The sequence below is a fragment of the Urocampus carinirostris genome, chromosome 18, assembly GCF_059441175.1.
Source record: "Urocampus carinirostris isolate Australia breed hairy pipefish chromosome 18, RoL_Ucar_1.0, whole genome shotgun sequence".
Taxonomy (NCBI): domain Eukaryota; kingdom Metazoa; phylum Chordata; class Actinopteri; order Syngnathiformes; family Syngnathidae; genus Urocampus; species Urocampus carinirostris.
In genome coordinates, this window is record NC_142366.1 from 28,030,748 (window position 1) to 28,052,303 (window position 21,556).

The following is a 21,556-nucleotide window of genomic DNA, read 5'->3' on the forward strand; positions in this document are numbered from 1 at the left end:
TTTGTCACAGAGTCGAACCAGTTCACCAAATGGTGGTAAAGTTGAGTCAGGTGTGGTAAGGACTCCCATTTGGAGTTAAAGAATCGCTTTATTGTGTGTCGGCATGAAAAATGAATGGGAAATAAGGCATTGTGGCGATTGTAACTTGTCCTCGAGCAAGGCACGTCCACATACTGATATTGTCTCTGTGTACTCCTCGACTCAGCAATTATCAACCTTTTTAAAGCTAGTATTACATCTATGTTACTGATTAATGTGACAGGGTACCGTATTTTCCGCACTATAAGGCGCACCGTGTTATAAGGCGCACCTTCAATGAATGATATATTTTAAAACTTTTTCCATACATAAGGCGCACCGCATTATAAGGCGCTATAAGTGCATCTGGTTTAAGATCAGGTAATTGTGCAATTTTGGAATTGTAATCCTGTGCAGTCCTTCGAGACATTTTTGTGATTAAGGGCGTCATAAATAAATGGGACTTGACTTGACTTGGCTACAGTAGAGGATGTAGTTACGTTATGCAACCGTTAGATGGTGCCGCGTTAAAGGGAATGTCAACAAAACAGTCAGATAGGTCAGTCAAACTTTATTAATAGATAACAAACAAGCTTTCCACAACTCCATTGACTCCCAAAATGAATAAACAGCTGTTTTATTATTTTCTCTGAGGTAAAGCATTTTCGTGACACATCTTTAAACAACAGCAAGGCATAACATTTTACTTTTCCTCCATTTAGTCAACACGCAAAAAACCGTCTGATACTGTTATGGTAAATTAAACTCGTAATGTGCAAAAACAATAACAAGTGCAAAACAATAACAATAAAGCAATAACGTAATAACTGTAAAATGTAAAACGTAAACAGCTCATCCTCATGCTTCTTCCACTTCTGCAACATCGATTCATTAATGTTAAACTCTCTTGCTGCTGCTCTATTTCCGTGTTCCACTGCGTGACTGATCGCCTTGAGTTTAAGCTCTGCGTTGTAAGCGTGTCTCTTGATAGGAGCCATTTCAGGGTCTTTATACAAACGCACAAATAAAAGAGAATCGTTGTTTAATATTTCCCAGTATGCACAGCGCACTTCTTCTTCTACGCGAAAAATGGAGTCGGTGGATGCTTCTCTTAGTTGCGAGACCTTGCAATTCAATATTGATCCATATATAAGGCGCACCGGATTATAAGGCGCATAGTCAGCTTTTTTTTTTAAATCAGATTTTATGTGCGCCCTATAGTGCGGAAAATACGGTACTAGGTTGATGTGCATTTCTGTAATAACAACTATTATCATGTTATTACTAAATTGTTGTTAGTTGTTGTATTACTAGGTTTTTATTAGGAATGGGGCTAAAAAGGGTTAGTCATGCACAAAAACATACCACTCAAATGAAGGAACCTGGTAATTACATGCATAAGTGACTCTTACCAGTTAGAAAACAGAAAATACCATTATGAAACATTTTATTCATGTTTTTCCATTGCTGGAATTTTCAAATTTCCTAAAAAATCACAATGACCTAAGTTGATCACACTGAAAAAACCCTTGGGTAGAAATAACCTTAAGTTAAGTCTGAAGTGGACTGTGCTAATAATTTGAATTTAATCGTACTTTCTTGGAGTGTTTTATTCAAAACTTTTCAGTTTTTTTGCGGGAAAAATAAATAAAAGAAGACCCTTTTTGGGGGTGATGGTCACTGTTACACCCAAAAACCTTTTTTTTTCCCAGTTCTTTGTAATAAACAGATCTTATTTGTATTTTTTAAAGGAATTACCTTGCTTTCCATCAAATAAACTAACATTTTTGGGTCAATGTAACTCGTTTTTTCTTTGTTTTATTTTTTTTTTGAACACCCACTTGGTGGGAGTTATTTATTTATTAAAAAAATGGCCTTTGAAGAAGAACAAAATACCAGTTTTTTTAATAATAACAATAATCATAATTTGGGCTTTATAAGGAATAACCAGGCTTTTGATAAAACGATCATATTAGGTTATTTTGCTCAATGTGACCCAATTTTGACCCAAATACCCATTTTTGGGGGAAAAGAGTCAAGTCATGTTTATTTGTATCGCCCTTAATCACAAAGAGTCTCGAAGGGCTGCACAGACGACAGATTATTGCAAACCACAGACTGTTATGACACCATCCCCTGATCTAAAACCTACATGAGGGAAAGGAAAAACTCAAAAACATGAGCAATAACAAATACTACACAGATATAGTGAACATAAAATATAGGTTATTCATATGCTATGGAATAGAAGTGCGTTTTAAGCCTAGATTCAAACAGTTCCGATGAGGTTGCAGATCGGAGCTCTCAAACCTGTGGATTTCTTCTTGGCTCTTGGGATCACTAGTAGACCAGCATTTTCAGAGCGAAGGCTCCGGACCGGAACAAAGGGGGGGATTATATCGGAAAGATATGAGGGAGCAAGTCCATGCATGATTTGGTATACCAACAGAACCTTAAAATCACATCTTAAGCTAACAGGGAGCCAATGCAGGTTAGCTAAAATCGTGGTCATGTGGTCAAACTTTCTTGTACCAGCTGAAGGCTCTTGATTTTGGACTTTGGGAGACTTGGGACTTATTCTGATAGTCTCATCTCATCTCATCAGCTGCACCGCTCATCCTCAGTAGGGTCGCGGGGGTGCTGGAGCCCATCCCAGCAATCATCGGGCAGTGGGCAGGGGACACCCTGAACTGGTTGCCAGCCAATCGCAGGGCACACAGGGACACAGGGACAACTCGCTCGCTCATTCACACCTAGGTACAATTTGGACCGGCCAATCCACCTGAAATGCATGTCTTTGGAATGTGGGAGGAAACCAGAGTGCCCGGAGGAAACCCACGCAAGCACGGGGAGAACATGCAAACTCCGCACAGTAAGTCCGGTAGCTGGATTTGAACCCACAAAGGAGGTTCCCTGTGCCGCACACGCGCTAACCACTGCCTCACCGTGCTGCCCTTATTCTGATAGTTATTTAAAAAAAAATCACGCATTGTTTTAACTTTGGGCTGTATCAATTGAGGCGACTTCCTGTTCGGTCCAATTAATTTGAATAAGCAATTAAACCATATAGGGTTTTATCTTACTCAGGGCATTTTTTTTTTAAATCTAAGATGAAGAAAAACAGACACATGTTCATTTTTATCCTGTCTGGAGGAAATAAAGGCATAATGTATGAATTTGTTGAGGACAAGCGTTGAAGAAAATTTCAAAATAATGGAAAGGTGAAGAATCCCACAAAAGTTAGTCCGCCCTGTGAAGGGTAAAGAATGTTAAAGCATCTCCAAACTCTGCACTGCATAAACCAATCAAGCACAACCGTGAACCTATTCAGCAGATTTTTTTCCCCGCAACTAATTGTTCAATAGCTTCCACTCCAAGACCCCAGGGAGTCCCACCGTGTTTTCACACGTGAGCGCGCATCTCTTTGTGTATTGACATTCAAACCGTTATTGAGACGAGGATCGGGCGTCCTCCTGAGATTCTGTGAAGTTTCAAGGAACTTTCAAAGAATGCTTGATGCTATTTAATAAATGCATGACCATAATTCATGTTTTCAATTATAGTAATTGTTTAACACTGCTGTCGTGATGTTTTTAATAACATGTCCGAATTTCTTTTTAGGGTTTTCAAGGAAAAACTGGTCCACCAGGGCCAGGAGGTGTTGTCGGACCCCAGGTAAAAAAAAAGAAATGAAATAGGATTACAACAAGTATTGATGCAAGCACGTGTATTTGATTCTTTGTCTGTAAACCCGCATTTGTTTTATCACTGCAAAAATGAATTTTCACCCCATTTGTAGAAAATATTACTCGTCTCATGTTTAATCTTATATCAAGTATTTTTTACTATTTGATTCTGTCATGAACCGGAAAAAGGATCAGGACCCAAATGCGTGACGTTTCTCACGCAAGACTTTTATTTTATGGGAAATCGGTAGTCATGCACGTTAGGCACCACTCTGGAGTGGAATGATAGGAAGCCAGAGGTCGACGAGATCGATACCAATTGCCCGAGCAGATACCAGACAGATGGGGTTGATACCAGACAGAACGGGACCGAGACGATTGATATCAAAACAGGATATTGAAAATAAACAGGACAAACTAGACGAGAACGAAACTGGAAACCGATATTAAACAGAAAATAAACGGGAACAATACCGGACAGGAAATACCAACAGGAAACACGTGTTGCGAGGCAGAGGTTCGTTGACGGACTGACAAAGGAAGATTAAGAGCACTGAGCTTAAACAGACGGAAAGCCAATCTGTCAACGGGCCGCAGCTGGCGCCACACGGGTGGGGCCAATTGGGCGCCATGGCAACCGTGACAGATTCCTTAACTAAAATAAGAAGAACTCATCCTAGTAATAAGAAATTAGCCATCATTAATATTGTGTTCGATTTAAGAATGATTTAAAACGAAGACTATAAAATCGATGTATTTATCAGCTGCTAGATAAGATAATTGTTTTTTAAGTATGCATGTTATTATTTCCTTTAAACAAAAGAAAAACGAGTTATTATGTCTTAAAACAAGCAAAAAATAAATTTAAAATATTCAAAACTTTCTACTAATGGGAGAATTGTTTTATTGATCTATTTATTCTTTTATTAATTCGTTCATTTTATCATTTTTTTTCCTTGATCTACAGCCAGGGCAAATTCTTACCCCATTGGCTAAAAATATTACTCATTTTTCACTTATAGTTTTCTTATCTTAAGACATTTTTTTAATTTCTCAAATAAGACAAGGAGAATCATATTGAAATTGAGCAACATTATCTCAGATGGTTCATGCTAGATTAATTTCCTCGTAATAAGGAATATTTTAGCTACATTAGAAATAAGAAAAATACTAAAAATAAAATAAAATAAGCTACCATCTGCTAGATAATTGTCAAGACCCAGAACGGAGACAGGACCCACTCGCGTAACGTTTCTCCCAAGTTTTATTAGAAGAAAGAGAAAGGGTTGCGCCCACAATCCGGGGATTGCTGGACGCGGGAAGCAGGTCGCTCCGAACGCGGAAGTGGATCTTCCGTAGCGACCGATGGCGGTATCAGGGGCGGAAAACTGGTCGATAGCCGGGACTGGGAGAGCACAACGTGATCAGTCGGAAACGAGTCGTAAGCTGGGACGGCAGAGCAGACGTGCTCGAGATCAAAACAGGTCGTAGCGGGAGACAAACAGGAGCAAAAAACGGGACAGGCATGAGTCAGGCTCGAAAAAGGGCTTGCCGTGTAAAAACAGAGATTCGCAGACGGACCGTCAACCGGGATTTACAGGGCAGGGTTTAAATAGTTGGCAAGCCAATCTATCAACAAGCTGCAGCTGGCACCACACAGGCGGGGCCAATTGGGCGCCATGGCAACCGTGGCAGATAATATAATTTTGTCTAAGTGTAATTACCTTTTTACTTTATTAGAAGAAACAAGTGCAGTCGAAATAAAAACAACGTTATGCCAATGGGGTTAGATTTATTCATATATTTGTTTTATACTTGTTTTAGAACACATATTTATCTTCAACCTTGGAATAACCCTTTAGGGACCCACTGGAGAGACTGGGCCTGTCGGTGAGCGAGGCCACCCTGGACCCCCTGGTCCCCCCGGAGAGCAAGGTCTCCCAGGAGCGGCTGGCAAAGAAGGAGCAAAGGTTGAGCATTTTTATTTAAAACATGTCTGATCATCATTTGGGAGTCAACTACAGAGAGTCAGAAGACATTTTGTAAAAAACGACTAACTTCACTTACTCTACCGCTTAATCTCCGTCACATCCTTCCTCACTCCAGTTGTGAGCTTTCATCTGCCTGAAAACCAAAAAACTAATCAAAAAGCTAACTATAAACACTTTATTCCTCTCAGTCTCATTTCCCTCCTTTGGTTTTTGCTCAAGACTCTATTTTAGTATTCCAAGGACACTTTAAAGGTCCAAACAGCAAAGTCAGAAATCCTTTTATAAGCCTCACATGCTCTCCTGTAAATACATCTTCCTGTTTGCAGCGTTTTCATGGAAAAGAAGAAGAACATTTCGATCTTGGAAACAAAAAATGATGCATCAATGTCTCACAAAATGTATGCCTCTGGATGATATGTACAGTGTGTGGAAAAATATGTCAGACTTGAAACTGTTTTAATAGATTAGTCACAGACTATTGAAACAGTTAGTTGGATAACTGGATAATAATTCTAGTTTTTTTCAATTTAGCATGACATTTGTTTATTCAAGGGGCAAATTAGGATGAGCACCCAAAAAATGGGTACAATAAAATACACACTACATCTTTTATGGAACGGATTCATACAAAAACAAATTTAAATGCCCTATCTTAAAACAATTAGGCACTCTGCTTGGTCAGTCGAGACAAGAATCCATAACTAAATCTTTATCCATTTTTAGGGACAGGGGACTAGATAATACATTCAAATATAGTCAACATGTTTAATCCCTGTAAAGCAAGAACAGGCACATTAGCAGCAGTAAAACAGTAAATAAAACAGGACCCAAACGCGTGACGTTCTCACACAAGCCTTTTATTTTACGGGAAATGGGGAGTCATGCATGTTGGGCAGCAGTCTGGCGTGGAAAAACAGGAAGCCAGAGACCGACGAGATCGAATCAAATTGCCCGAGTTGATATCGGATGGATGGGGTCGATACCGGACAGGACAGGACGGTCAGGATTGATAATGAAACAGGATATCTAAATAAACTGGACAAACTAGACGGGAACGAAAACTGGAGAAAATAATAAACAGGACAAAAATAGACGGGAACGAAACATGAAACCGATATTTAACAGGACAAAATAAACGGGACAGGAAATACCAACAGGAAAACAGGACCGAAAAATGAGAGCACTGAGCTTAAAAAGACGGAAAGCCTATCTGTCAATGAGCCGCAGCTGGCGCCACATGGGCGGGGCCAATTGGGCGCCATGGCAACCGTGACAATAATATCTATTTTGTGAGGTGCATTCAACAGCAAAGTCTTAAAAGCACTTCAAGATTCTTAACAATTTGAAATCAAACCGTTTAAACAACTGACACTAGTTGTTTTTGTCGTTTCGACAACTGATGTTTGTTCTGCGTGCGATTGTAATTTAAAATGCGAACGTAAGCCTGGCATAACGTGAAATATACGCTTACAAGATGTCATCAACACGTATTGGTTTGAATGTTACTTAAATCTTACTGAGGGGAGTCACACTCCATTTTGTTCAACTGTTAGACGTGCTTCACCTTTGAATGTTCATGTGTCACAGAGCAACTGCCATGATACACAAGGTCTGATTTACAAATTTTCCAAGTAGTCTCTTCATTCGCAGTATCCAGGCTTAAATGCTCCAAAACTTTAGAAGTTTTGGTATGCGTAGTCGACGCTGATGCCGCCATTTCTGTTTATGTTACCACTTGAAACAGAGACGCTATTGACCATTGCGCCTGGGCAATTTTCAGCAGCGATTATACTTATGTGGAAATCCCTCTCTCTAGTTGGCAATGAAATTCATTAATCATTCCAGTCCTAACTTAACACACCGATTTTTGGTTTCCTAGGGTGACCCAGGACCCCAAGGTACATCGGGTAAAGACGGTCCTCCTGGTCTTCGAGGTTTTCCAGGCGAGAGGGGTCTACCTGGAGCCACGGTAAGAGTGACACTGAACCTATTCATAACTGCTGGAGCATAGGAGCCGGTGACAGAGCTTTAGAAGATAACAAATGAACCAGTGACTATCTCCAGCTATTTGCTTATTTGTAGCGCTCACTGTTAATCTTATGAGGCATACTACAAATGAAGTCCTCTGCCGCAATGCATCATGGTTTAAGCTTTAAGAAAAATACAATAGCTAGAGATTTATTTGTAGTATTTTGATGTTTTTCTTTATGGTGATTTATGTTGTTATGAATTGCGTATTTGTCTCTTTTTTGTGCTGGTGGCATAAACAAATATTATAGAAATGATTTAATAAACTTTCTTTTTTTTCATCTTTAGGGTCCTGCAGGTCTGAAGGGAGGAGAAGGGCCACAGGGTCCACCTGGTCCTGTTGTAAGTACAGTGCAGAAGATCCATGTTTTTAACTTTTAAACTAATCTACCGGTACCAGTTTCATTTTATTTTATAGCATACATTATCAATTTGTCAAAATTAACAGTTTTTTTATCATTTGTGATCACCGGGGCTCTTGAAATATTTCTTTATTTTGTTTCATGATTTAACTGTAAGATTAGATTTCAATACATTTTAACCTGGGTTTTTTTCAGGTTGTACTAGATTTTACTGGGAAAAACATCAACAAAAATATCATTTAGAAAAAACTGTCACGAGGGTGGACCAAATAAAAGTCGTCCAAAACTCCGGGACAAAACAGAACAAAAACATTCTTACACTCAGAATGGGCAAGTACAGGTTTCCTCCGACTCAAACTAAACAGGACAGGGCATAACAGAACGGAAAATGTGTAATGAGCCAACGCCCGCAAAACCCACAACCCAGCCTTAAGTAGCACACACGCAATTAGCTGATCTGCTTCAGCTGGTGCCCAGGGGGTGTGGCCAGCCGGTCGCCATGACAAAAACTATAGATAACTACGAGTAAAACCAAAAAATATTTTACTGCAGTAACTTAAATATTTAATGAATTAAGGTAAATAATGAGCAATATTTATTCGATTCTATTTATTATTTTACTTTGGAGTTCAATCTTGAGAACAAAATATTATATACTGCACAACATCCCGAGTAGATAGTTTGAATATGAAAAGGTAAAAAAAAGAATCTGCCGCCACCTTCTGGCACGGATGAATATTACAGATACTCAGCTGATCACTGGAAGAAAGCGAAGATACTGAACAATGTTCTTCTTTAAAGATAAAATTGGGCAATTTCCTGTGGCTGTCATGAACCGGAACAGGATCAGGACCCATATGCGTGACGTTTCTCACTCAAGCCTTTTATTTTACGGGAAATGGGGAGTCATGCACGTTAGGCAGTAGTCTGGCGTGGAAGGATAGGAAGCCAGAGGCTGACGAGATCGATACGATTGCCAGAGTAAATATCGGACAGATGGGGTCGATACCGGACAGGACAGGACAGATAGGATAGATAATGAAACAGGACAAACTAGACGGGAACGAAAACTGGAGAGAATAATAAACAGGACAAAAATGGACGGGAACGAAACTGGAAACTGATATTAAACAGGACAGAAATACACGGGAACAATACCGGACAGGAAATACCAACAGGAAACAGGACCGAGTCAAAACCCACGACTTGCGGGGCAGAGGTTCAGTGACGGACTGACCAGGGAAGAGTGAGAGCACTGAGCTTAAATAGACGTAAAGCCAATCCGTCAACGAACCGCAGCTGGCACCACACGGGCGGGGCCAATTGGGCACCATGGCAACCGTGACAGTGGCACACTAGACAAGGTCTCATGGAACACTAATGTGCCCTAGCACACGGGTTGAAAAACACTGCAATAGATGAATGCATATTAAAAAAGAAATTAAATAACATGTAATCATGGTTTATTTGGGCATCGATGTGTAAAAATGTATTCAATGAGTATCAAATTGCTCCTGTTGAAATTTATGGTTTGTATATCCACTATTGTTTATCATCAAGACCTTTAAAATAAAGGAAAACAGCATCATCATCATCATTTATTAATGGAAATCCAACGGAGCATTAGACATTTAGATTCTTGCCATTACTCCTGTCCGTATTACCTAACAAGAGTTGTTTACGTAAACAAACAAGTTTCAAGATTATTCTCTTCAATGTTAACTCGGAAATATTCGGAGCAGCCAATACACAATGTGAAAAAAGGGACTGGATTACTTTCAATTACTTTTGGATTACTCCAATAACAAATATGCTAATAAAAGACAAAAGAAACTAAATATGAATCAAATGATGACTCACAACACGTGGTAAGCTTTCTCTCCTGGCTTTGATCTCTTTGATCTCCGGCCAAACTAACATAAAATGCAACAGAAACAAAATGAAAATAAATCCAAACAGCTTGCCAACATCATTTTTGCCGTTCCATGTATTCTGTTACTCCCCAAGCCTGCACAAAGTTTTTTCATTTTATTCATATTTAGTTTCTTTTGTCTTTTATGAGCATATTTGTTATTGGAGTCATCCAAAAGTAATTGAAAGTAATCCAGTTAAAGTAACCCTACCCAACCCTGCTAATACAGCTTCACATTGCAGGAGAACAATTCATTTCATTTCTTATCTTTTGCCCAGCGCTTGCAAGGAAAATAAACACAGAAAAATCTGGTCCCAGAACTGCATACAGTAACCATATAGATGATTTTCTGTCAGGACCAGAACAGAAACAGGACCCAATTTCGTTACGTTTCTCACAAGTTTTATTGAAGGAAAGAGGAAGGGCTGCACCCACGATCCGGTGTTCGCTGGACGCGGGAAGCAAGTCGCTCTCGCACTCGGATTGTGATCCGAACACGGAAGTGGATCTTCCGTAGCGAGCGATGGCGGTGTTAGGGACGGATAAACGGGTCGGTAGCCAGGACTGGGAGAGAAAGGCGTGGTCGGGGTCGGAAACAAGTCCTAAGCCAGAACGGGAGAGAAGACGTAGTCGGGGACAAAAAGAGGTCGGAAGCCGGGACATAGAGCAGACGTGGTCAGGATAAAAAATGGGTCGAAGCAGGGGACAGACAGGAGCAAAAAAACGGGACAGGTGGGAGTCAGGGTCGAAAAAGACTTGCCTAGTATACACTGAGGTTCGCAGACGGACTGACAACAGGGGATTGACGGGACTGGGTTTAAGTAGGGACAGGGAGCCAATCAGAGCCCGCAGCGGTTGGCGCCTAAAGACATTTTCTTTTTCTTTTTTTTTTACATTTTTCTCTTCAATACAATATGCATACCTGTCCAAAGAAAATAAATCAACATTAGGAATGATTAATTACCTCGTGCATTGCGCTTAAATTACCCTAAAGATTGGAATCAGGGAGTGTAGGAGAATTCCATTTAGACAAACATATTGCTCTTATGGAAGTGAGTAATGGAAATATATGTAAGGGTAAGTATTTTTCCAGGGGATATTGCAATAGGTGAAATCAGGTCCAAGAAAAGATATATATGGACCAAACTATGCCTATTAAAAATTGATTTAACCATTGTTACTATATGTGTCAAGAACCGGAACAGGAGGAGGACCCAGATGCGTGACGTTTCTCACACGAGTTTTATTTTACGGAAAATGGGGCAGTCATGCACGTTAACCCAAAACGCCAGTGATTCGGCAATCGTTGGGCGGAAGATGTATGGCAGCAGTCTGGCGTGGAATGACAGGAAGCCAGAGGCCAACGAGATCGATACCAATTGCACGAGCAGATATCGGACTGATGGGGTCGATACCGGACAGGACGGGACAGATAGGCTTGATATCAGGCACTGGAGACTGGAGTCCGATAACAAGCAGGACGAGATAGACGGAAACGATACCAGACACTGGAGATTGACGTTAAACAGGGCAAACTAGACGGGAACGCTACCAGATACTGGAGATCGATAACAAACAGAACAAAATAGCCGGGAACAAAACTGGAGATCGATATTAAACAGGACAAAATAGACGGGAACGATACCAAACAGGGAACACAAGCAGGAAACCGGACGGAGCCAAAACCCACGTCTTGCGGGTGCAGAGGTTTGTTGACGGACTGACAAAGGTTGAGTGAGAGTACTGAGCTTAAATAGGAGGGAAGCCAATCAGTCAACCATGACAATATGCTTTTTGAAATTCATAGTGTGATCATTATGTATTTCTAAGAATGTAATAATATTATATTATCTATATTGATCTTTACATACAGGTGCTTTTACTTTTTTTATTTTTAACGAATATTCAAAGTTCTTTTTTTTACAATTAAACTAAATATTGTTTTTGAGGTTAATCATGAGTTTTTCAAGTCGGTTAATCCGTTTATTAGAAATGAACACATTGTGACCCTAGCAAGAAGTTGTGTATTAAAAAATGTCTTTAGAAAACAATATTGATTTTAATAGTAAGCAAAAAATACATTATCTATCATGTAAATGTGAATTTACTTAAATACTCATAAGTCAAGTAATTTGTATTTATTTTATATTAAAGGGAGCAGGCATGATTGTCGGCCATCTTGCCGCTAAGAATAACCCTAAAAACCCCAAATCTTGTGAAAGATTGGGAAAAAAAATGAGAAAAAACCAGTGTGCAGTTTGGTTGATTTGAGCCTCCGTATTTTGTAATCTTCCTTGTGCTTTTTAGCACTCGTTTTCGGCTGCACTACATAACACAGTGACATGTAGTGGGTAAATATTACTCGGTGATTATTAAATTCAGATTCAGATTCAGATATACTTTATTGTCATTCTTGTAGACATGTATACAGAACGAAATTTCGATACATCTGACCCGCACGGTTTCCTTGAATGTACAGATATAAATATGTAGTATTGAGTTGGAGTATTGAAATACTAAATAATTATAGCTATGAGTACTATACAGTAGTGCAAAGAGTGCAAGAGGAGCAGCTGAACAGATGTGCAAAATGGGCAGTCAGGTAAACAAGTCACTATACAATAACAATAACAATGGAGTACGGTAGTGCAGAGGAGAACAGATGTGCAAATGTATATCTGTATATAAATAAGGTATGAGGTTCTTTATAAATCTCAATTTTCCTTTTCATACAGGGTTCTCCAGGTGAGAGAGGACCTGCTGGTTCAGCAGGCCCAATCGGCCTTTCTGGTAGACCTGGCCCTCAAGGTCCCCCGGGTCCTGCTGGAGAGAAAGGTGCACCTGTAAGTATGAATAGAATCATTTACACTTTTATCTTTGTTATAAGAAGGATGCTGATAAATGAGCCTGCTGTTTCAGGGCGAGAAAGGTCCTCAAGGTCCAGCCGGCCGTGATGGTGTTCAGGGTCCTGTGGGTTTGCCCGGACCTGCCGGACCACAAGGTCCACCAGGAGAGGACGGAGATAAGGTGCTTATGATAAATCTCAGTTTGTAAAGTAAAGTTGAGGTGAGATTCGTGTTTGGTGAGGCACAATCAGATTGGCAAATAAATTATCCTACGTCGTATTAATCATTTGTTTGGCAGAGCAAGGAAACAATAAATAAACTTCAGCATGGCATTTTATTGTAATACCTGCTTCTTTTGAATCCTGCATTATGATAAAAAATTCCATGCAACAAGCAAAAAAAAATACTTAATGGCTTTATTTGCTGTTACCTGTAAGTACTGTCACTAATTCTATTGTTTGGGACTGAGGTGTGCACCCAATTAGATTCCTTGGTCTTACTATCGCCCTCTGCCATGAGGCAAGAGAACTGCATGCCTCACTCCTCTGCAAATGCTCAACACAGTGATATATTACAAACTAATATCCATCAATTTATGTGAAAATTGTCTGATTTCGAAAAAGAAAATCCAAAATTTGTTAAGTCTATCTATCTATCTATCTATCTATCTATCTATCTATCTATCTATCTATCTATCTATCTATCTATCTATCTATCTATCTATCTATCTATCTATCTATCTATCTACCTATCTATCTATCTATCTATCTATCTATCTATCTATCTATCTATCTATCAGATCACGCATTAAAATAGCTTCGATAACTGTCAACGGTGACATTTATTTGAGATTGGGGACTCATGTTTTGTATATTTCCCAGGGAGAGGTTGGCGAGCCAGGCCAGAAAGGAAGCAAAGCTGATAAAGGAGAACAGGTAAGCTTTGGAGGATCTCCCGTCCCCTTCACTAAACATTATCTCAACCTAACTATTCATGTATTTTTCTGGTTGATATTTATTAGGGTCCTCCTGGACCAGCAGGTCTCCAAGGTCCCATCGGTGCCCCAGGTCCTGCTGTAAGTGCACCTCCTCCATGATAACGTTCTCTGCCATTCTGAAGCATTCCTCATTTAATGATTTGGGTTCCAGGGAGCTGATGGAGAGCCTGGGCCCAGGGGTCAGCAGGGTATGTTCGGACAGAAAGGTGATGAAGGAGCCAGAGGTTTCCCTGGACCACCTGGTCCCATCGGTCTTCAGGTCAGAGGCATTTTCTTTTTAATAGTCAGTTTAAGGCTGTATTTATATTAATTCTAAGAGTTTTGGACGTTGTTAATATTTCTGGAGAAAACCGTTTCATAATATCATTAAAGAAAATTGTGTGCGGGTTTAATAAACCGTCATTAAAATGTTGACTTTGCAAAACATTGTGAAAATGTATTGCAGTTACTAAGACCCGGGTCGCATTTAATGAACTTTTAAATAGGATTCATTCTCTTCGCGCCGACTCTCAATTAATCGCAGAGCGCAACTTAGCCCACTCGTCACTTTCTGTTTATCACAATTAGCATTCTGCATAATCAGAGCGCTAACGATTTAATCTCAGAGGACGAGTTGACACTGATGAGATCTCTGCGTCGAGGAATCAGTATGCTCGTCGCGGAGGGTTCGACGCCTGTCAGAATTGACTTTCAGGCGACGTCAACTTCATTTTATGGCAACGCACACTTGGTCCGTCGTGTAATAGGCATTTTAAGTAGCTGTGAGGTTTAGTTGTTGAGGGCTACACACTTGAGGGATTGATTACCATTGGAAGGAGATGTTCTGATATCCGTTTTATGATGATATCCTCAGGGGCTTCCAGGACCTCCTGGTGAGAAGGGAGAGAACGGTGACGTTGGACCGATGGTAAAGAAATTCAGCTTAAACCTAAAAATGTGGTCTTTCTATTCACACTATTATGTTTTTTCGAACTGTTAGGGTCCTCCTGGCCCCCCTGGTCCCCGAGGTCCTCAGGGTCCAAGTGGAGCAGATGTACGTAGGATTCATTTGGAAAAACAATAGCTTTGCTTGGCTACCTTCACAGTAAATTCTGTGTCTTTCAGGGTTCACAAGGTCCACCAGGTGGTGTAGGTCCAGTGGGTTCAGTGGGAGAAAAGGTAGAAGTCACAATACGGTTCCTTGCCTTTATTTGTACAGTAAATGATTTACTCACTGAGGTCTGGTTGTTATACAGGGTGAACAAGGTGAGGCTGGGAACCCCGGGCCACCCGGAGAGCCAGGCACTGGGGTATGTCATTTTTATAGTTACAGTTAAATTTTGCACACATCTTCAACACAATTTGCAGCTAATGATGAGGAAAGTTCACTTTCATGTAGTCGTAATATTTTAATCAAAGTCATTGTGTTGATAGCATCTCATAAATATTCATTGCAAGTATTAACATCCCATTTCCATATGCAAATGACTTGAGAACCTTTTCCCCCCAACAGGGACCCAAAGGTGAGAGGGGAGAGAAGGGTGAGGCAGGACCACCCGGTGCTGCTGGACCTGCTGGTGCCAAAGGACCACCAGGAGATGATGGTCCAAAGGGTAACCCGGTAGGCATTGTCATTAAACCTCATTCGATTTGCACAAGTTCTTTTTAAAACGAAGAAATATATCTTGTTTAAAAGGGTCCTGTTGGATTCCCTGGAGACACGGGTCCTCCTGGAGAGCCAGGTGTTGCTGTGAGTATTGAAATCCCGGAGCAAAATACACTGTTTTTTGAAATGTCCATCAAGCTTCAAGAACACGTCAATGACACATCATGGAAAAGTATTCACTTATGTATGTATTCATATTATTTATTTTAGGGCACAGACGGAGAACCTGGAGAGAAGGGAGATGATGGTGAAACGGGTCAGGCAGTAAGTTGTTTTGTTTTTTTCAGTTTATGCTTGCAAATGTTTACTTTTTTATATTTTTAATGCTAGTTTCCATCATGAACAGGATTTGACTCCACTTTATTGACATTGTGTTTCTCTGCTTATCTTAAGGGACCTCCAGGTCCATCAGGAGAAGCTGGCCCACCAGGACCTCCTGGCAAAAGAGTAAGTTAATGGCTATTATTGAGCTTTCTTATTTTCAGATTTACAAATAAATAAAACTTCATCTTATTCAACATTTGGTTGACATAGCACGATAGCAATATATACGTTGTAGCATATAAGAATATATGTCATTGTCTTACTTTAAAGGTGGGGTGCGTCGTTTGAGGTGTCCTTAAAAAGTTAAATATTTTCTCTATTAAGTATGTGTTAACAACGTCCACCAGAGTTCAAAGAGCCTATGTGCTTTACTTTTCAATATCACCCAGCTTATCAGGCTGTCACGGACCAGGAACGGAGACGGGACCCAACTGCGTTTGTTTACTCAGCTTTATTTAGAAGGAGGAAAGGACTTGCTGTGGCACTTCCGTGTCGAGCAAAGGCAGTGTCGAGATCGAGAAAAAACAGGTCGATGGCCGGGACAGAGGAGCAAAAACTAAACGGGTCCAGAAAAGAGGTCGGCAACGGGAATCAAACGAAAAACAGGGCAGCATAGAATCAGGGAGTCGCGAAAGCTTGCCTAGCGTGTAGCGTAGTTTTGCAGACGAGCTGACGAATGTTGTCAGGAAGGTGGGGGTTTAAAAAGAGTACAACAGCCAATCAGAGTCCGTGGCTGTTGGTGCCAACGGAGCAGACTCAGGTGCCCTGCATCAGTAATCATGACACAGGCCTGTTCGGGGCGGAACAAACCCCTAAAAAGATGAAAAAAATACTTAATGGCTTTATTTGCTGTTATCTGTTAATACTATCACTAATTTTATTATTTGGGGCTAAGGTATGCACTAAATCAGAAACCTTGGTCTCACTATCGCCCTCTGCCATGAGGCGAGAGAATTGTGTGTCTCACTCTGCAGCTGCAGACGCTCAGCACAGTAATATGTTACATACTAATTGTATTAATAATGATAAATTGACTGTTTTTATATAGTACTCCCAGTCATTGAAGACTTCTATAGCGCTTTACAATGCACTTCATACTTAAACCCTTCACACACACTTACACATGTGGATAGCGGATTCAGCCATGCAAGGCGGTAGGAGCTTATCAGGGGCATTAGGGTTTCAATGTCTTGCCCAAGGACACTTTGATATTCAATCCAAAGGAGCCGGGAATTGAACCTGAGACCTATTTGGTCCCAAGACGACCACTGTATCTTCTGTGCTACTGAATGGGAAAATTCAATGATTTTGAGAAGGAGAATAAAACATTTGTAAAATTAAACAAGAAATAACTCTAACACTGAATAACTAGAAGCATTTTATATATTTTAAATTGATGATATGTGAGGCACAGCCTATCCTGCCTCCCCTGCCACATGCTGTGTCAGGACCAGAACGGAGACAGGACCCACTTGCGTTGCGTTTCTCTCAAGTTTTATTGGAAGAAGGAGAAAGGGTTGCGCCCATTATTCGGCGATTGCTGGACGCGGGAAGCAGGTCGCTCTTAACGCGGAAGCGGATCTTCCGTGGTGTCGGGAACGGAAAAACAGGTCAGTAGCCGGGACAGGAGAGCAAAAAACGTGGTAGTGTCGGAAGCAAGTCGGAAGCCAGGAAAGTGGAGTAGACGTCGTCGAGGACAAAAAGAGGTCGAAAGCCGGGACGGGAGAGTAGACGTGGTCATGATCAAAAACGGGTCGAAGCCTGGGGGACAGACAGGAGCATAAAAAGGTGGGATTCAGGGTTGAAAAAGGCTTGCCTAGTGTTAACTGAGGTTCGCAGATGGACTGACAAAAGGGGACGGATAGGAGGGAGTTTAAATAGGGACAGGGAGCCAATCAGAGTCCGAGGCAGTTGGCGCCAAAGGAGCAGTGATTCATATCGGTAATCATGACATGCTGTTGTTAAAAAATAGGTTTCTTGGATTGCCTGCTGCAACTTGTTTTATCAAAAGGTGGAATTTCAAGGAAAAACACTCTTCCCAAGTCATTATAATTTCAAAATCCTGATTTTTTTTTTTTCCCATCCGAAAGAAATAAAAAAAAAAGGCTCATGAACGAAATGAAGCCTTGATTTCTTTTAAATCCTCGTCAAAACGAGAGCTATTGCCAGGGTGAAGCTTTATCGATTCCATGCTTTTGTCTGACAGCTGCAGCAAAGCAGATTCATAACACGGCTGTGAAAACACGCTAACAGGATATGTGACTCGCCTCGAGGAGTCTCGAACATTGATGGTCATTTTTGGTTGTTGGGCATTATGGATTTTTAACGGCCGTCTTGTGGGAATCCTCGTCAAATGAAACTGGATGATGTTATTACGGATCATAAATTAGTGATCTGCGTGAACTTGGCTGTTTTTTTGTGCTGGAGGGAGTAGGAATGCATTGGAAACGTCGCGAAATAGATTGCTTAACTTGCCCGACTATTCATAAAAACACTTATCTGTACTGATTATCCTCAGTAGGGTCGCGGGGGTGCTGGAGCTCATCCCAGCAATCATCGGGCAGTGGGCAGGGGACACCCTGAACTGGTTGCCAGCCAATCGCAGGGCACACAGGGACAGACAATTCACTCGCTCATTCACACCAAGGGACAATTTTGACCGGCCAATTAACCTGACATGAATGTTTTTGGAATGTGGGAGGAAACCGGAGTGCCCGGAGGAAACCCACGCAAGCACGGGGAGAACATGCAAACTCCACACAGGAGTTTCGATCTCATGACCTCACCACTGCGCCGCCGTGCTGTCCCTCATTAGACTCATCTCCCATCTCATCTCATTAGCTGCACCGCTTATCCTCAGTAGGGTCGCAGGGATGCTGGAGCCCATCCCAGCTCTCTTCTGGCAGTGGGCAGGGGACACTCTGAACTGGTTGCCAGCCAATCGCAGGGCACACAGAGACAGACAATTCACTCGCTCATTCACACCTAGGGACAATTCACACCGGCCAATGAACCTAACATGCATGTTTTTGGAATGTGGGAGGAAACCGGAGTGCCCGGAGGAAACCCACACAAGCACGGGGAGAACATGCAAACTCCACGCAGGAGGTTCGATCTCATGACCTCAGAACTGTGCCGCACACGTCTTAACCACTGCGTCACCCTGCTGCCCCTCATTAGACTTGTTAGATTCAAAAAAATTGTGAATAGTAAAAATACTCGCGCGTCAAACTCGATCTATTTTGAAATAACTGTATTGTACCTAAAAGTGAAACACAACTGAACTGAACCGGGCTAGTAATATTTTTTTTTTCTTTTTTAATCACATTTTGTTTTAAATGACCCTTCCAGTGAAATTTTCGTCTTTTTAATACTATATTCCTGAACATTTTAGTATAATTTTTTTAGCTTTAACTTACTTTTAAGACATTTTTTATTGATTTATTAATAATTGTTAGGGTGATAATTTTTTTATTACTTTTTAAATTAGATTTGGATTTATTTCCGGTGCATAGTATTTTTAGTGCCACATATTAAAGCTCACTAATCACATTTTTCCCCCTCAAGTTGGATACTTGTGTCTTTTTTTTTAACATCTTTAAAATAATGTAATACCTCCTCTATTGTGGTTATTCGGGACCAGAACCACCTGAGAACCGTCTGTGAATTAGCTCCTCTCCATGCAGTCTGCTCGCAGGAACAGGGATAATGGATCACGGCTGCAAGGTTGCTGTTCATTTTTTTGTGAAAGGAACAGATAAAAGGGATGCTATGCATGATACAAATGTCTCTGCTCCCTGGCTCTAAGCAATAATTGACTGGGGATAATGGATTGCAGCCCAAACAGTGCAGTCCATTTAAAATGGGCCATAATGGCAAGCTTCAGCGACTTGAACCGAAAAAAGAAATGTGCTCTGGCGGCCCCTACTCCAAACCAGTCACACCCTGGATAATGGATCGCGGCCAGAACAGTACACCTCTATACAAAAGTAACTTCTTCCGGTTCCAAAACGCAGAAATATGGTTTGTGCATGATGGATTATGACCGCATGAGTGCTGTTCATTTTTGGGCGGCAAAAAAGGGCCGCCAGGCCTGACAAAATGATGGGCGAGGGATTACAGTAATATTATCTCAGTGGGTTCAGTAATATAAACATAAGATTCTTATTCATATTTAATTTGTCAAATTAAGTAATGTAATAGACCCATTTTTATTCATCTAGGTCAGGGAAGTCATTTTGCCACTGGCGATTTAAAGCCTCTCGCAGCGCAGGTCGTATTCTCCAAACGCAATATTAATCGTAAGCAGAATTTTCAGACTTACTGGGCAGCATAGATTTATGTATTGATGTATTTATTGAATTGGTTGAGTCCCCTTTTTAATGTAAAAGGGGAAACTGTTGTATAAGTCGTAGTCCACTTTAGTTTTATAAACAGGGTTGGGTAGGGTTACTTTAACTGGATTACTTTCAATGCCTTTTGGATGACTCCAATACCAAATATGCTAATAAAAGACATATGAATAAAATGATGACTCACAACACGTGGTAAGCTTTCTCTCCTGGCTTTGATCTCTTTGATCTCCAGCAAAACGAACATAAAAAGCGACAGAAACAAAATGAAAAGAAATCCAAACAGCTTGCCAACATCATTTTTGCCGTTCCATGTATTCCGTTACTCCCCAAGCCTTCACAAAATTGAGTCATTTTATTCATATTTAGTTTCTTTTGTCTTTTATTAGCATATTTGGTAATGGAGTAATCTAAAAGTAATTGAAAGTAATCAAGTTAAAGTAACTCTACCCAACCCTGGTGCTTATTAACCTGGGATTTTTCACCTAGCACTGGTTTTGTGGGGTGCACACAAGTGAGGGAAGCAGGAACAGGAACGGGACGGTTGAAGGACTTAGTACCTCGCCGCTGAGACAGAAAATTAGTAGTGGCCAAGTGGATTTCTTCTTGCAGGAAACAAGGAGCGGCCAAGGGGCTTTCTCCTCGCTGCCGAGATAGGAACCAGGAGCGGCCGAGGGGCTTCCTCCTCCGCGCCCAGACAGGAATGTGGAAGCCCCCTTCAGGGTCCGTTTCTGTCTGGGTCATTCTTTCATTGTCATTTCCATGCCAACTTTATCCTTTTTTTTCGGGTTAAAATGTCGGGTTTGGGGCACTACGGCGGCGCAGTGGATAGCGCGTGTGCGGCACAGTTCTAAGGTCTCGGGAACCTCCTGTGTGGGTTCAAATCCAGCTACCGGACTTCCTGTGCGGAGTTTGTATGTTCTCCCCGTGCTTGCGTGGGTTTCCTCCGTGCACTCCGGTTTCCTCCCACATTCCAAAAAACATGCATTTCAGGTGGTATTGGCCGGTCCAAATTGTCCCTGGGTGTGAATGAGCGAGTGAGTTGTCTGTCCCTGTGTGCCCTGCGATTGGCTGGCAACCAGTTCAGGGTGTCCCCTGCCCACTGCCCGATGATTGCTGGGATGGGCTCCAGCACCCCCGCGTCCCTACTGAGGATAAGCGGTGCAGCCAATGAGATGAGATGAGATGTCGGGTTTGTTTTTGTTTATCTTGTGGACACTTTGCTTGTTGTTTTAAGCGCTGGTTTGCTTTTTTTGTCGTTTCTGCTCTTTGTTAACAAGTACCAACCTTTGTTGGCACACCTGCCTCCTGATTCCCTGCATTTGGGTCCACCTCCCCAAATGTGGCAGAAGCTTGAATAACCACTTTTGTGTCTGATAAAAGCTTGAAGCTAAG

The 21,556-nt window shown here is 41.2% G+C and overlaps 1 protein-coding gene across 7 annotated transcripts in view; it reads left to right on the forward strand.

The window, feature by feature from the left end:
* col11a1a (collagen, type XI, alpha 1a) overlaps nt 1-21,556 on the forward strand; it is a 147,197-nt gene that overhangs the window by 107,553 nt on the left and 18,088 nt on the right. For all 7 annotated transcript variants that reach the window (XM_088322068.1, XM_088322063.1, XM_088322062.1 and 4 more), the window contains 17 exons: nt 3,640-3,693; nt 5,567-5,674; nt 7,575-7,664; nt 8,012-8,065; nt 12,733-12,840; nt 12,917-13,024; nt 13,725-13,778; nt 13,865-13,918; nt 13,992-14,099; nt 14,694-14,747; nt 14,820-14,873; nt 14,945-14,998; nt 15,076-15,129; nt 15,333-15,440; nt 15,516-15,569; nt 15,696-15,749; nt 15,879-15,932. In XM_088322068.1, the coding sequence (XP_088178194.1) occupies nt 3,640-3,693; nt 5,567-5,674; nt 7,575-7,664; nt 8,012-8,065; nt 12,733-12,840; nt 12,917-13,024; nt 13,725-13,778; nt 13,865-13,918; nt 13,992-14,099; nt 14,694-14,747; nt 14,820-14,873; nt 14,945-14,998; nt 15,076-15,129; nt 15,333-15,440; nt 15,516-15,569; nt 15,696-15,749; nt 15,879-15,932 (1,224 nt within the window). The remainder of the gene's footprint in view (nt 1-3,639; nt 3,694-5,566; nt 5,675-7,574; nt 7,665-8,011; nt 8,066-12,732; nt 12,841-12,916; nt 13,025-13,724; nt 13,779-13,864; nt 13,919-13,991; nt 14,100-14,693; nt 14,748-14,819; nt 14,874-14,944; nt 14,999-15,075; nt 15,130-15,332; nt 15,441-15,515; nt 15,570-15,695; nt 15,750-15,878; nt 15,933-21,556) is intronic.